General features: G+C 40.3%; 1 protein-coding gene across 1 annotated transcript in view; it reads left to right on the top strand.

Moving 5' to 3' along the window:
* Positions 1–14,077, top strand: part of LOC134531753 (carboxylic ester hydrolase-like) — a 44,089-nt gene that overhangs the window by 6,064 nt on the left and 23,948 nt on the right. Inside the window, exons 2-5 of the mRNA XM_063367630.1 lie at positions 6,193–6,336; positions 7,490–7,652; positions 9,404–9,589; positions 11,870–12,066. Of these exons, the coding sequence (XP_063223700.1) occupies positions 6,193–6,336; positions 7,490–7,652; positions 9,404–9,589; positions 11,870–12,066 (690 nt within the window). The remainder of the gene's footprint in view (positions 1–6,192; positions 6,337–7,489; positions 7,653–9,403; positions 9,590–11,869; positions 12,067–14,077) is intronic.

Below are 14,077 nucleotides of genomic sequence, written 5' to 3'. Positions count from 1 at the left end.
TGGCATAATTCTTTTTCCATTAGTATAGCCGTGCGAAGCCGGGTCGGGCAGCTAGTAATTTATATTTTTCTTCTAATTCTTTATCAAACTTAAGTATTATTATACTGCGGGGATATACATAATAGGACTTTTTGAATCACAAACAAATTTACTAAATATTTCAATTCTAAATGTACTACAATTGTGTCAAAAAATTTAATTTGGCCCTCCCCTGTTCTACATTCTGGACCCACCCTTCCTTGAGGGGCCGCCTAGTCGGGGATGGATGTGTGTTGGTGAGGTGAAGGATACGGAACCCGACGCTACTAGCGCGGTGTCGCCTCCAAGCGCAAGGCTGTGGACTAGCTCGCAGTCGTATCATCTTTCATAGGGAAACTACAAGGTTTTGAGTGGTAACCATAACATTATATGGCAGAGAAATCTATAATGGAAGGCTATTGAGTGCTTTTGAGTATCTGTACCGGGAGTTCCATGCCTAAAAATATTTTCATAAAACCTAAATAAAAATAAATAAAAAAGGATCAAAACTAAATACGGAAACAACTACTTACCTTACTTATCTTCCCTCAGCACGTTCTTGAATACTTTTCGTTAGCAGACCCCACTCAGGTTTCTTGAGCAGTTTACAAATTGCTTGGTTTTCTCTGAAGCTCTGCACACCGTGTGTGTGCCCAGCTCAGTTTCGTGATTTGATTAAAAATAATATATCGCGAAAAAGGAAAATGTCTGAATTTTTCAGTCAAGCTCGGAAGGTGATTCCTTATGAAAACATAAGGTTTGCCAGGGAACAGTAACCATCGACAACACAGTTTAGTTTTACCGTGAATTATTATTACTCAACCAAACACAGCTCTTTACAAAAAAAATAATCAGAAATCAGACTGTAAAAATCATCTTCCGATTCCTTTAGCATTTAAGGAGGTTTATCATGACCAATGAGTTGTGAATCAGACCAAACATTAGACATTTATTTCTGCAATAACAGCATTTCAACTTCGTTACCCAACTTCAAAAATAATGACTTGTCTCTACAGTAGGTACTACAGCTGTCAAACAAATAATTTTTCGGTCTCAGGAAACAAAACAAATTCACTCCCATGGAATAATATTAAAACCTGTTACGAACTTATGTGGGGAGAACTGGGTTCGTAAGGGATAGCACAATTAAGTTTTATTATTTTTATTAATTACTAATATTTACATTACTAATAAATAATTGTACTTAAAAATGTCCGATCACCAATCACTGGCACTTAAAAATATTAAATTTATAAGTGTAACTAACTTGAACTCGCCCTGTTTATATACAGTTACTCTAACTGGGGCGCATCTGGCACTTCGGAACGAGTCTTTACTTTTCTTGACTATTGAAAATATTCGCCACCTACTCAAGTGGCTCGTAAGGAGTTTTTTTACCCGCATTTGAATTATCCATATATCATCTTCCTGGTTGATTCGCCATCCTCGGGCAACCGCTCTTCGGAACACCCACAGATCGGCAGCACTCGCGGATAGCGGATGGCGGGCTGTCTTGCGCGCCGCAGCTGAACGGCTGTCGTTGCTTTGACGAGTTGGCGTCTGAACTCATTGTAGCAAAGTAACTCGCCCAGCGAGTCCCGGTGGCGATGGTACGTTGGCGAGTGGCAAGTGGTTCGCTCGCCTAGCGACCGAAGGATGAATGTGCAACACTTGCCCCAGACTTCAGCCAGGCCCTCCTCTCACTGAGACAGGTTTGGATCCAACAAGGCAAGTCACTGTCCGTAAAGTTACACAAACACTATAACAATTTTCTAAGAACTGCAATAGCTTTAACTGAAACACAGTAAGAATACAAGCCCCCATGGGGGACAAACTCGCTTTGCCAAGACTAAGACCTAGTTTTTTGAAGTAGGTTTGGGCCCACCCACTAGATAATATCTTTCATAATGTATTACTAACATATCTACATTGATTATGAGAAGTAATGCATAAGCTATTGTTAGGGAAACAAACCAGTAAAAATTAATCATTATAATTTGGTAGCCACTTATTTTGTGATGTTGCATACCAGAAATATTTGCATCTCCTACTCATTTATTTATAACATGATTTTTTTATTACAAAGCAGCACTAAGTGTATTTCTCACATTAAAAATTCACTTTTGCTAAGCAGTTAGTCATAAGTATATATATTAACATTAACTTAAAACTTTACTTATTGTTTACATTTCATGTTCACATAAATGGTTTTGGGTCTTGTCCATCTTGACAAATTCATCATACATCATTATACTCCTTGATACACATAACATTTACCCTAGATGTCCATAGACGATGTTATAGGTCCGCTTAATATTGTTACGATTTACTGCGGGTTCGTAAAGGATAGCCCAATTAAAGATTTTATCACGACACAGTTTTATTGATGGTCACTACTTATGTCACAAATAATCTTCTAAAATAGCAAATAATGAATCGCACTTAAAAATGTTGCTTCCCCAGTCACTCCGTTTCCACACACCACACACCTCGCTGGGCCGCACCTCTGGCGCAACTCTCGCCGCAGCACCCCTCGCGGGACTCCGTCGCCGCACTTCGCCGCCGCCGCCGCCGCCGTCGTACTACTCTTCGCCGAGGACCCACTCGACGCCTCACTCGGAACTTCGCTCGGGACTCCGCCGCACCCGCGGCACTATCGCCCCGGAAACTCCTCCGCGGGAAAGCTCCTGACTGAACTCTCACTGTCTCTCCACTGAACTCTCTATCTCTCTCTGAACTCTCGTGAAGGCCGGCGTCCCAGGCATATATATAGCCTTCTCGAATTCTCGAGTGCGGCTGGGGCCAGTCGCTTCATTCCGCGCCGACCCGACGACAGAAATCTATCGAAACACGTGTCGGCGGCTCGCGTAACTCCGCAGCTGTCAGGTATCAGTTACGTGTCAAAGGCAGGGCGCCGCGCCGGAAGTGGCGGGAAGGAGGGGGGAAAGAGACAATCCTTGTAATCTTCCAGGCGCGCGCGGCGCATCTCATGTTGCGGCGGTCGCCAGTCAGCTCTGCACCTGCACGTGTCCCGGCCTAGCTCACGTTCGTAAAATTGCCCCCTCCTTAAACCTGTGGGTCCCAAACAGGTAACACTGCGCTGTTGTGAGCCATGCGGCGAAGCCACCCTACGCAGCGGGCAGGTGTACTGAATATGGCCACTTCCTGACAGATGTAACATCGCGGCCATCCTCCGACTTTTCGGGTCCATAGACCAGCTTTGCGGTGACTATGGGTTTCGTTCTTCCGCCCCTGCTGCTGTGGCGCTTCCCTTTCCATCAGACAACCCCGTTGAACACGTTCCCATCCCGGGCACCTCCCTTAAGAATGCCCTTGTCGGCACGCAGAAACAAAACACCGTAGGTGACTTCCCATTCCTTTAACCAGTGAGTTACCACCCTCCCTAATCCCGCTGTCACATCGATGTCCTTCCTCCTTTGGTTTCTTCACACAATTCGGGCAGTCATGTTTGACGTGCCCGTGCCCTCTTTCTCGACACACGTAACATCGTGGGCGACCTCTTGTCTGTCGTACCGGTAGACTCTTCTCCTGTTCGATCGTTGTTTCACAACATTGTACTTCTCCCTTGGGCTTCCTACCACGATTCGGACACTCGCGTCGGATGTCTCCTAGTTCATTGCAGACGAAGCACTGCTGTTTTCCCCTTGTTTTCCGAAACTGCGATCCAATCAACAGATTCCTCAGTGTTCCAAGTATAATCTCTTCGTTAGTATCTGAGCGGCTATTCGCTTTAGTGGTAAGGTTCTATCACGACCCATCTCGCTCTGATACTTATGTTTCTTGAGGCAATGCAGGCACCTTCGATTTCTAGGGCGTGAACAAGAGCATCGCGAATGTTTTTATGGCGGGCTAAACGAAGAGTTTGTTGAACCTCCGCATCTCTGAGCCCGTCTATAAAAGCACTAGTGGCTAGCTGCTGGCTGAACTCCGTTGGTGCTTCTGGGTAGGCGAGGTGCACGAGTCGCTCGATGTCGGCTTCGAACTCTTGGAGGGTTTCCGAAGATCTCTGCTGAAGTGTCTTCAGGGCTGTTCCGTACACCTCGCCCATGTGTTGGTCGCCATACCTCAGCTCAAGGGCCTCCACTAATACCCCATATTATTTCTGGTTTGTAACTGGTATGGTCTGCAGCAGCTCTAGTGGAGTTCCTCGCAGGGTCAAGACGAGTGCCGTAGCCTTTTCTTCATCGTCCCAGCCATTCACTTCAGCTGCTGCCTCAAACTGTCGCCTGTAGACAGCCCTCGACGATAGCCTATCAAAGGTGGGTGGCTTGAATTTTGGGTGACCGGTTGTGCCTTCCACCTTCAAATCTCCAGAATAACTGCTCCTTTTCGTAGCCGATGCAGCTTCCTTGATCATCCGATGGCACTCTTCAGTTACAGCTGCTACTTGCTGTTCGGTACCAGTAGTCTTCTTGAGCTGAACTAGCTGTTGTGCCATAATTTCTTCATGTTCAGCTAGCTGTTGCTCTTGTTCTGCAAGATGCTGCTCCAAACACTGCACTTGGCCTTCCAAATGAATGCTGGTTTCATCGATCTTCTTTTTCATTTCTTCTTGTGCAACATCTATTTCGTTTCGCATCTCTTCTTGGTTTTTCTTGATGTCTTTGATCTCGGTCTTCATAGCATTCTTCATCTCCTCTCGGCAGTTATCAATTTTATTCTTCATTTCTTCCTGGCCACTCTTCATCTCGTCCAGCCTATTTTCCATTTTCTCCTGGCTACTCTTCATTTCTTCCCTGTTACTCTTAAAGTACAAAATGTAATGTCAGGAGTGTATGCAGGATTTATTATTTTTTTTTGGAGGGAAGGGGGGTTAGAACGAACCGCTTGCATAGTATTTTGCTTTTAAGCTCTTTACTTTTATTGGCAAGAATGATAGTTATAATTTTTTTAGGATTGTGGAAAGGGGTGCGAAGAAATATAATCTCCATCCCCCTTTCTAAGTATTCCCCTGTGAACAATTAACTTCTTCAATTGTTCCACAGTAGGTGTTGATTTTCTGCAAACTATTTAATTATTACTGCAGATCACTTTATGCACTTATGACTGTCTTTTTAATTATAATTTAACATTTTTCACATTGTTGAACAATATCTAGACTGATCATAGCAAAAAAAAAGTTAACTTTATCATCAAAGCCTGTAATGCCTTAAAAAATGTTTTGTGCATATTAGATTATTTTAAGCTTTTTGTTCTTTATCAGCAGTGTCAGTTATCATACTAAAAGCTCTATATTCCGACACATTCCAGGACATGGCTGTGCCAGGTAATTGATTTTGTAGGTTTAATCTAACTTCAGTAGGTACCTATAATTTTAACAGGAATAGGTACAAAAAATTAATAGACAGTAAAGTATTTAAAACAAGTTTTAGTAAGCTGCTCTATAGCTGTCAACAGTATGTACACAGTTGGGATGTGCGAACTCAGGTGTGGCTACAGGGCCAGCAAGCCAGGCGACCACCCCATTGCTCCGTGCTGGCACTTTTATTACTGACGCACCAAAAGCTTCAACATTCCTTGAGATAAATGGGCAGAGATTTAATCCCGTTTGGCTTAAAAACTATGTTTTTCTGCAGGCTACACCTTGGTAAGGCCCCTCTAGAAAATATTAGGGCCCCGCAAAAGTACATCGCCCAAGGCCAAGGGCGACCATATGATAATTTTTGTGTGTGTGGTTTGAGGTGGGGGGGGGGGGGGGGGGGGGGGGGGGGGTGCTAGACCCGGGGAATGGAATATTTTTAATTTTTGGAAGACGAATGAAGACTTGTAAATAGCCATAGAAAATGAAGTATATTATAAATGTTAAACATTATGTAATAAAAATATTTTAGTGTTGAACCACTTCTACATAATACCGACTTTTAAATCATTTTCTTGAAAGAAAAACTTCTGACTACACTATGTTTTTTTTTTCCTTTCCCTGATAGCTGGGGGGGAGTGTCCAAGACCCTACAAGGTGCAACCACCTAAACACAGAAATCTTCCGGGAAAAAAATTCTAACGCGAGCGGTTCAATTGGTACAGTGTTACAGAATGTATCGAACCGAAGAATGCCAGATTAGAGTAGCTACTAACTCTACTAAGGTTTATTCCAGTGGTGAAGTTCTTTCTTCGTACGAACAGAAAACAACTGAGTGTGTCCGTGTGTTGCAGCCACCGCAGCCTGCGGAGCCATGGGAGGGCGTCTTGAACGCCACCCAGGATTCCAGCATATGCGTGCAAAGGAACATCTACATGGGGGGAACTGACGTTGAAGGTCAAGAGGACTGCCTCTACCTGAATGTTTACACTCCGGAGGTAATGTACAGGCTTGTTTAAAGGTGATGATATGAAGTGAATGTGAAGGTGATGGTGATACAATACTTACAATTATATTATAACCTTGGTTGCAATAGTAACCTCCGCAATATAATTTTGCTGCAATAGTTACATTAAGTAATATTAATTATAAACTTGGTTTGCAAAAGGTACATTAATATTAGAACCTTGATTGCATTAGATAAACCAGTATTATAACCTGGGTTCATAGGCATGCCTACAGGGGGGGCCAGGTGGGCCATGGCCCCCCCTAATGTAATCACTCAGATCAGCATTTTCTCTAATGTGTTCTTTAATATTCGTATATTCCTGGCACTGTGACACTCAAACTGTGTTTCAGTGTTGCAGCGTGCTAATTAACAATATTTTTAAACATTTTATCGTTCTTGAAATACAGCCGCCTTAGTTTATTTAAAACACGACGTCCCTTAAAATGGCCAAGCAAAAAAAAAATTAAGAGGTTTGTTAAAGTTCTGTTGTTTGAATTGCTGTGTTTGCATTCACTAAAAAGAAGTACTTTTCAAGGTAGATCTGGACCAAGCTATTGGAAAATTCGAGGGGGGGGAAATGTGTAAATAGTACCCTTTAAACATTGTCTATGAAAAAAAAAACATATTTTCAAGATTGTTAAAATTATACGGATATAAATATTAACTAGTAAACATATCTCCTTGATACTGCACAAAAATATAAACAGGGCAATGAGTGAATGTATTTAGGCTATTTAACATTATAAATTCAGCTTCTGATTTAAAAATTTAGCAGGGCCCCCCATAATGGAAATGTCTGGGCACGCCTATGCCTGGGTTGCAATAGATAACCTGTAATATAACCTTAGTTTCAGTAGTTGCATCAACAGTATGATTCTCATTGCAATAGTTACATAAATATTATAAACTCATTCGCAGTAGTGAACATTAAAGATAGTTACCTAGCCTTAATTTGGTGCCATAACTAATACCTGGTGAACCACCAATGTGTTTGTAATGGACTAAGTACGTACAGGAGAGTGTCTTCAATACTTTATATTAGTAAAATTTCATGATGGTGATGTGCACACACATTCGAGGCTGAGGGACAGTGTGTTGTTTGTGCTTGTAGCAGTTACGGCAACAGGTAATGTTGTTAACAGTTGCCGGGCGGGGGAGGCGAGGCGCGACCGCGGCCGGTGATGGTGTGGATCCACGGAGGTGGTTGGCTGAGCGGAGGAGGGATCTTGGGCTTCTACAGCCCGGCCCACCTCATGGACAGAGACGTGGTTCTCGTCACTTTCAACTATCGGCTTGGCTTTTTAGGTACGTCATCTGTCCGACATCCTGGTTTGTATTCATGTAGCGGGATGTCACTTGTGAGGAGGTTGGAGTCCCACCCTAGATAAAGTATGAGTTGAAATTAGATGTGTGGCATACTATTGAAGATTAGGGATTAAACTGAATTGCACCATTACAATTTTGTTTATACTAATGCATTGAAGTGGCTTTGGAGGCCAGTTGTGTGGTACAAATTATGTACAGGAATCACTTAGAAAAGGGTAGTTCTTAGTGTACGAGCACTCATAAAAATCTACAAAATGACTATCTATATATCTTAAATTAATATACTTTCTCAGTTGTTATTAGATTTTTATTTAATTTTGACTACCCGAAATTTCCATGTATAATCAGTTAAAGGTCTTTAACTGCGGCTTTGCTGAATTAGCTATTTTGCCGAATTATCGAACATCAGTATAAATTTAAATGGTTTACCAAAGAAGAATTAAATACGCAGTGCAATTATATTAAAACCGTTCAAAATAAGCTACTCACTGGCAAAAAAAACACTTTAGTATTTGGAATGCACCATTAAAAAAGTGCTTACTTCTATAATTATGCTCCATTAAATTCTTTCTTTTTTTATTCACATGTCGCCTCATTTTAATTGGATTTGAACGAGGCCTCATTCTAAAGAATTGCATAGGTATATATGTTAAAGTAGTCCTTGCTACTAGTGAGGAGGGAGGAAGACAGGCAATACAATTTGCACATGCTGGTTGGATAATTTCATCTTTTTGTCTGTGATTTTCTCTAATTTATTGAGTTATTACTATTTGACCTCAAGAAGTAAGGTGCTGGAGTTCATCACACATGATTTATTTTTTTCCATTTCTTGGGGTTTCTCACCTTAGGATTTTAACTACAAATCTTAAGCTGTTTATTAAGTGGGACCATGAACTAAGTGAAATTATTCACTTAATGTACTTTGGAAAAAATGTTACTATGCGCAAGAAATTCAGGAACTTGCTGTCTGTAGCCTAGTGTCCGTAGTTCAATTAACACTGTAGAGTCCTAGTCTTGTTCATGTTGAGAGAACAGGAAAGAAGTCATCATGTGTGAATTATAAATCCAGTGGAAATCAGAGTATGTGTCTTATTCAAAGGCTACTTAATGAATCACTTTTTCTCATGGCGTAGTGGAAAAAATTAGATTACTCTCCTTAAAAATATACAGAAATGTCAGGTTAGACAATTGCCTCTTAGGATTGAGAGGGTTCAGTAATGCCTGGTGAATCCTTAGAGATGACACGGTTATTATGAGCTTATTTTGAAGTGAGTAATAATTTTGTTAGTAATTCTTATTTATTTAGAAAACTGTTTCATTTCTCTCTTTCTCACCCTCTACCGTTTTACCCGTTACGATGTACTTACGAGTTGAAGTTTTGATTACCAAAGAAGTTTCACTTCTATCACATGCACGGAGTTACACACCTTCTCTTTTTTTAATTCACTTTCATCATAATGGTCACTTGTAAGATACACTATGCTGATAGCCATGAAGACTATTGCTTATTCATCCTAGAAGCCTTTCCGCCATTTTCCTGGCTTGAGTTCTGCTATTTAGCCATAAATATATGGCTAACATGACAAATTTTGTGATTTGAATTATTAATCAAAATTATGCATGCTATCTTGAGGTAGGTTTTTGTAGTTGGTGGTCATGTATGTATTATTCAACATATTGTAAATATTCCAAGCATATGTGCATATCTGCTGTTTCGCTTGTGTGTCCAGGCTTCATCAGCACTGGAGACAAAGTTTGTCCTGGAAACAACGGCATGAAGGACCAAGTGACGGCCCTTCGGTGGGTGCGTGACAATATAGCAGCATTCGGAGGCGACCCTAACAGCGTTACTATATTCGGCCAGAGCGCCGGAGGGGCAAGTGTCCATTACCACGTTATATCGCCAATGAGTCGAGGTAAAATGTAATTAATATTATATTCTGACATTTCCTGACCAGAGTTACTACCCTCATAAGTGTATGATGAATCTCTTGTGGTGCGGTGATTTGCTCAATGTCCTTGTGGCAGTTTGTTTAAACGTTAGTGTTGACATCATGGGGAATTTGCACCTAGTTGGGTACGTGAACCTGGCTTGACTCTGTCTCTGGGTTTTGACGTGGCCTGTGTGGGTGCTAGGCTCGACTCCCCATATACCGTGTTGAAGTCTACCCTACCAGCCCCTCTGAGTGACAGGCACACTATTGCACTTCCGAGTGATGGTTGTCGGTGGCATCCTACACACCCCGGTCCCTATGCAGGAAGCACACGTGGTCACACTAATCAAGTACTCACAGGTCTGGTTGAAGGGTTTTATTCTGGTCAAGTCGTACGCGAGTGTACGCAATTATTATTGAAAAGAACTTTATGTATTAATGCTGCAAAAGTTGCCGACAGCAATTGAACTGGTTTGGGGGCGGACTAAGACAAAGCGTGGCCTGGCTAGAAGTAAGTCATGCCGTTTGATTTGTAATGTCTTCCAGGACTTAAATTAATAATTAAACAGTACCACCTCGGATATGCCTCGAAGATAAAGAAGAAGTTTTAAAACAATATTTATGACGGCAGAGTTTAAGGGATCAGTTGGAACAAAACAGTGAAGTCGATGAGGTGTGAAAGTTGCGTCCAATCTCGGGCATCTGATCAAAGAGACTGGGCTGCAGTCAAAGTTTCATGGTGCCAGGAAGCAGTTGAACTGCCGTTAGGCTGTTACGTGAAGGAGCAAATAACACAAACAACCTCTCAAGCACTGAATGATAAATTACAATTAATTATTAACATTTACTTGTATTAGTAATTATTTTTAAGTTAAAAAATAAACTGCCCATGTAAGGGTGCATTCAGAAAGTGTTTGAGGATTACGCTGCCCTGTTGTTTTTGAAACTGAAAGAAACAAAGACACGGGGGGGGGGGTTAAAAAATACAAGTACAATTACAATTTATATTAATTAAAATATTATATTAGGGGTGCATGGCACATACTCCACTCGCCTCTTGCGGGTTGGACAAACACACGCATGCACACACAAATATAGTTGGCGGGAGGTTTGAATAGAGGGTGATGGTGGGTGGAGAAGGGGTCTGAAGTGGCGAGGCACATCATGTTTGAAGGCATAGCCCTGGACGACGTCAGTGTTTACCTTATGCTATGTGTACACTACTGACATGATTATATTCTCTTATATTACATTGTACATATTTGCATACAAAACAGTTAAGTACATTGGTTAAATTTTTCACTTTTATGAATTATTTGAACTATTTATTGATTTTGTTTCTCTTTTGTTGCACTTTATTTCTGCCCAGTCAGGGTGACCGGCTGGGGTGGTAGTGAGGGATGAGTTTGTGTGGGTGTGGTCTGGTGAGGTTATGTTTGCTGATGTTTTGTACAATTGTTGACGGTTGTGCTGCTTTATGAAAAAAAAAATTTGTCAATGTATTTTATGACGAATTGTCTTGGTGGGTTTGGTGGAAGGTGAATGATCTATCCACTCAACCACCATTGCTTCTTCAGGAAAGGGACTTTTTCACAGTCATTTAGTTAATCTATTTGTTCACTCGCAGCTGATAAACAAATGGCTAAAGACATGGCCCCCCACATTCGATTACAGACCCTGGACCCAGGATCGGTGACAAACACCCCCACCTCCTCCCCCCCCCCTCCACCCTTTCCAATTTTACAGTCACGTGCTACATTGTAATTGCATGGAAATTTCTTACCTTCACTCTTTTTAGATTGTTATTTAATCTGAAAAATATAGAGTATAATTATGGGTACTATTTAATGAGTCCAAATTAAGCTTTATTTATAAAATATTCAATATGTTCTTCTAGTTTGTAAAAATTATAATAGTTAAACATTTAACAATAAACAGGGCCCTTGACCCAGGGGCTTCTCAGCCCCACCCTTGTGGGGGCCATAGCTAAAGTACTTCGTATTATTTATTTGTAAATTACCTATGTTTTTTTTTCTCCTCATAATATGCCAAACATAATGTCTAATTTTGTCAGGAACCAAGAAGTGTTATATATGCATTAAATCTCAAGGTTACTTCATGAGAATTAGATATGTTTAAATTTTTGTAAATCTTTGAGTATCGTAATTCTGTAGAAGTTAGAAGGCTCCTAGTTATTTTGTTACTATGTTGTACATTCTCTTTGGTAATGTGGGAGTGCCTTTTTTTTTTTTTTTTGTTAAGGCTTGTTCCATCGAGCCATTTCCATGAGTGGTTCGGCTTTCTGCCCGTGGTCGTTTGCGCCCGGTGGCACCTCGAAGCATCAGACAGAGAAACTGGCTGCCTTACTGAGCTGCCCCACCGACTCCAGCGAGAGCCTTATGGCCTGCTTGGAGAAGAAAGATGCCTATGACATCATAGGGACAGATTTAGCATTTACGGTAAATAGGCACCACCTGTACTTTTTAATTATCCTAAAGTGTGTTTCACAATAATGCAAAGTGATGCATCATTTCCAGTTCCAGTGGTCTACTGCAAATTCTTTTGTGGTTTGGCAATACGTAGAGCGATGAAGTATCATTGACGGCCGGTGATATATACCATTCTGAGATACAGAAATGTCCTGTCAAGTTATTTGTAAAGCAGGAAAAATGGTTTCACAATCCTATTAGATATGTATGTTTGACTTGGTTTTTTAAATCATGTGATAGTCCTCTTTGTTATTGACTGAGAAGTGGAAGTGCTGTGGAGGAAGGATTGTGAAATCAGAATATTTAATATGCCATTATCACCACAAGTTCAGCTGTAAATAATACTATGGTTGGGCCAATCTAATCCTCAAATCCTAAAAAAAAACATCAAATCCTTAGCATTTTTAAGCTTCCATAATTAAGGAAAATATTTAAAGAAAAATATCAGAGGAAATAAATTAAATTAAAGAATTCAACAGTGATAACCTCTGAAGTTTACTGGATCAATTTTTTTCTTCATACCTATCCTGTTAGCATTCACCAAGATATTGTATTACGTATGAGTATTATGAAATATAGTTATATAAATTAAATAACAGTGCATATTCATTCTGGAAACTTAGTTTGTGAAACAAGCATTTGAAGGGTTGAATATTTCAACACCATAGCTAACATTTTTATTTCTTGTGCATTATTTTATTTTTCACTCGTGAGACCTAGATTTGGATTCAAGAAGTATAATCAAGGTACTCTTTGGGATTCCAATTCGAGATTCAAATTCGAGAAAATAGGGAATTTGCCTATCATTAGATAATACTGCTAATTTTTGCCAGCAAGTTTTGGCTCACATTATTTATATCTGTATTTTTTTTGACAATTTTTTTGTGCTGATAATACAACTTGTGGACCTTGCTTCACTCTATCTTCTTCCTTATTATTCTTGCTTTACAGATACGTATGATGCATGACATCTAGAAGAGTTTGTATAAATTTAATGTATCCAGACCCTCAGCACTGTTCAATTTATGAGCACTGATTTGGTATTTAAGTGACTCGTAGCACACTATAATCCTAGAGTTTTCATATTAGTACCGCTTTTTAGTGTCTTAGCACTGTAACTGGTTACTCCACTTATAGCACAGAATGTAACCAAGAAAAGGAGGAATGATGGAATTGGAAGCATTTTTTCCTTCACCCTTCTAGCCCATACACACTCAAATATAGTGTTTTGGCAGCAAGAAAAGAGAAAGAGGTTTTCATAACCTGTGATATGGCACAAATCAGACAGAGAGTGGGGTGTACACATACATATAGGTAGTTGGTGAGTTAAGAAAAAAAAATGTGTACCAGCACATTTGATAGAAGCAGGTTATCTTCTGACAGACTGGTGACGGTTAAATTTACTCTCGAACAAGGACAAACACTATTCCAGGTTAGTATTTTCTGCATAATAGCTATGGAACTTTGAGCATTTGATAAATAATTCTTTGTAAATGAAAAATTAAAATTTGGCCTTATTTGAAAGTGGTTTCATATTTCTACAAGCTTTCAGATATACTGCACCTACTGTAAATACTTTTTTTTCATTCAGGCAGTTTGTGCCTCTCCCTTGAATTTGGGCTCGTGTGTAACAGCTTATATCTACATGCAAGATCTTTTACTCTAACTAATGACTAACTGTGTTGTTCTATTAGTTAACAACCACACATCAGAGGCAGCTAAACGCCCTATGCTCAACCGATGAGGCAAAGTGATGGTTTCTCTGTCTTTCTCATTTGAATTTCCCATACATTACTGTACAAATTGGGATTGCATACAATGTCAGTGAATGTGTATTTTTTTGTTCTTCGCCACCAGGTCCAGTGAGAGAAATTAAGGGATCGGGTGCAAATAATCTTGTTGGGCTCTGTCCCCAGTACTTAATGTACAAAGTTTCAAATGCTAGAATTTAAAAACATTCTAAAGACTGTAAACATTCTCA

This window comes from Bacillus rossius, chromosome 5 (genome assembly GCF_032445375.1).
Source record: "Bacillus rossius redtenbacheri isolate Brsri chromosome 5, Brsri_v3, whole genome shotgun sequence".
Lineage (NCBI taxonomy): Eukaryota > Metazoa > Arthropoda > Insecta > Phasmatodea > Bacillidae > Bacillus > Bacillus rossius.
This window is presented reverse-complemented; position numbering and strand designations above follow the sequence as displayed.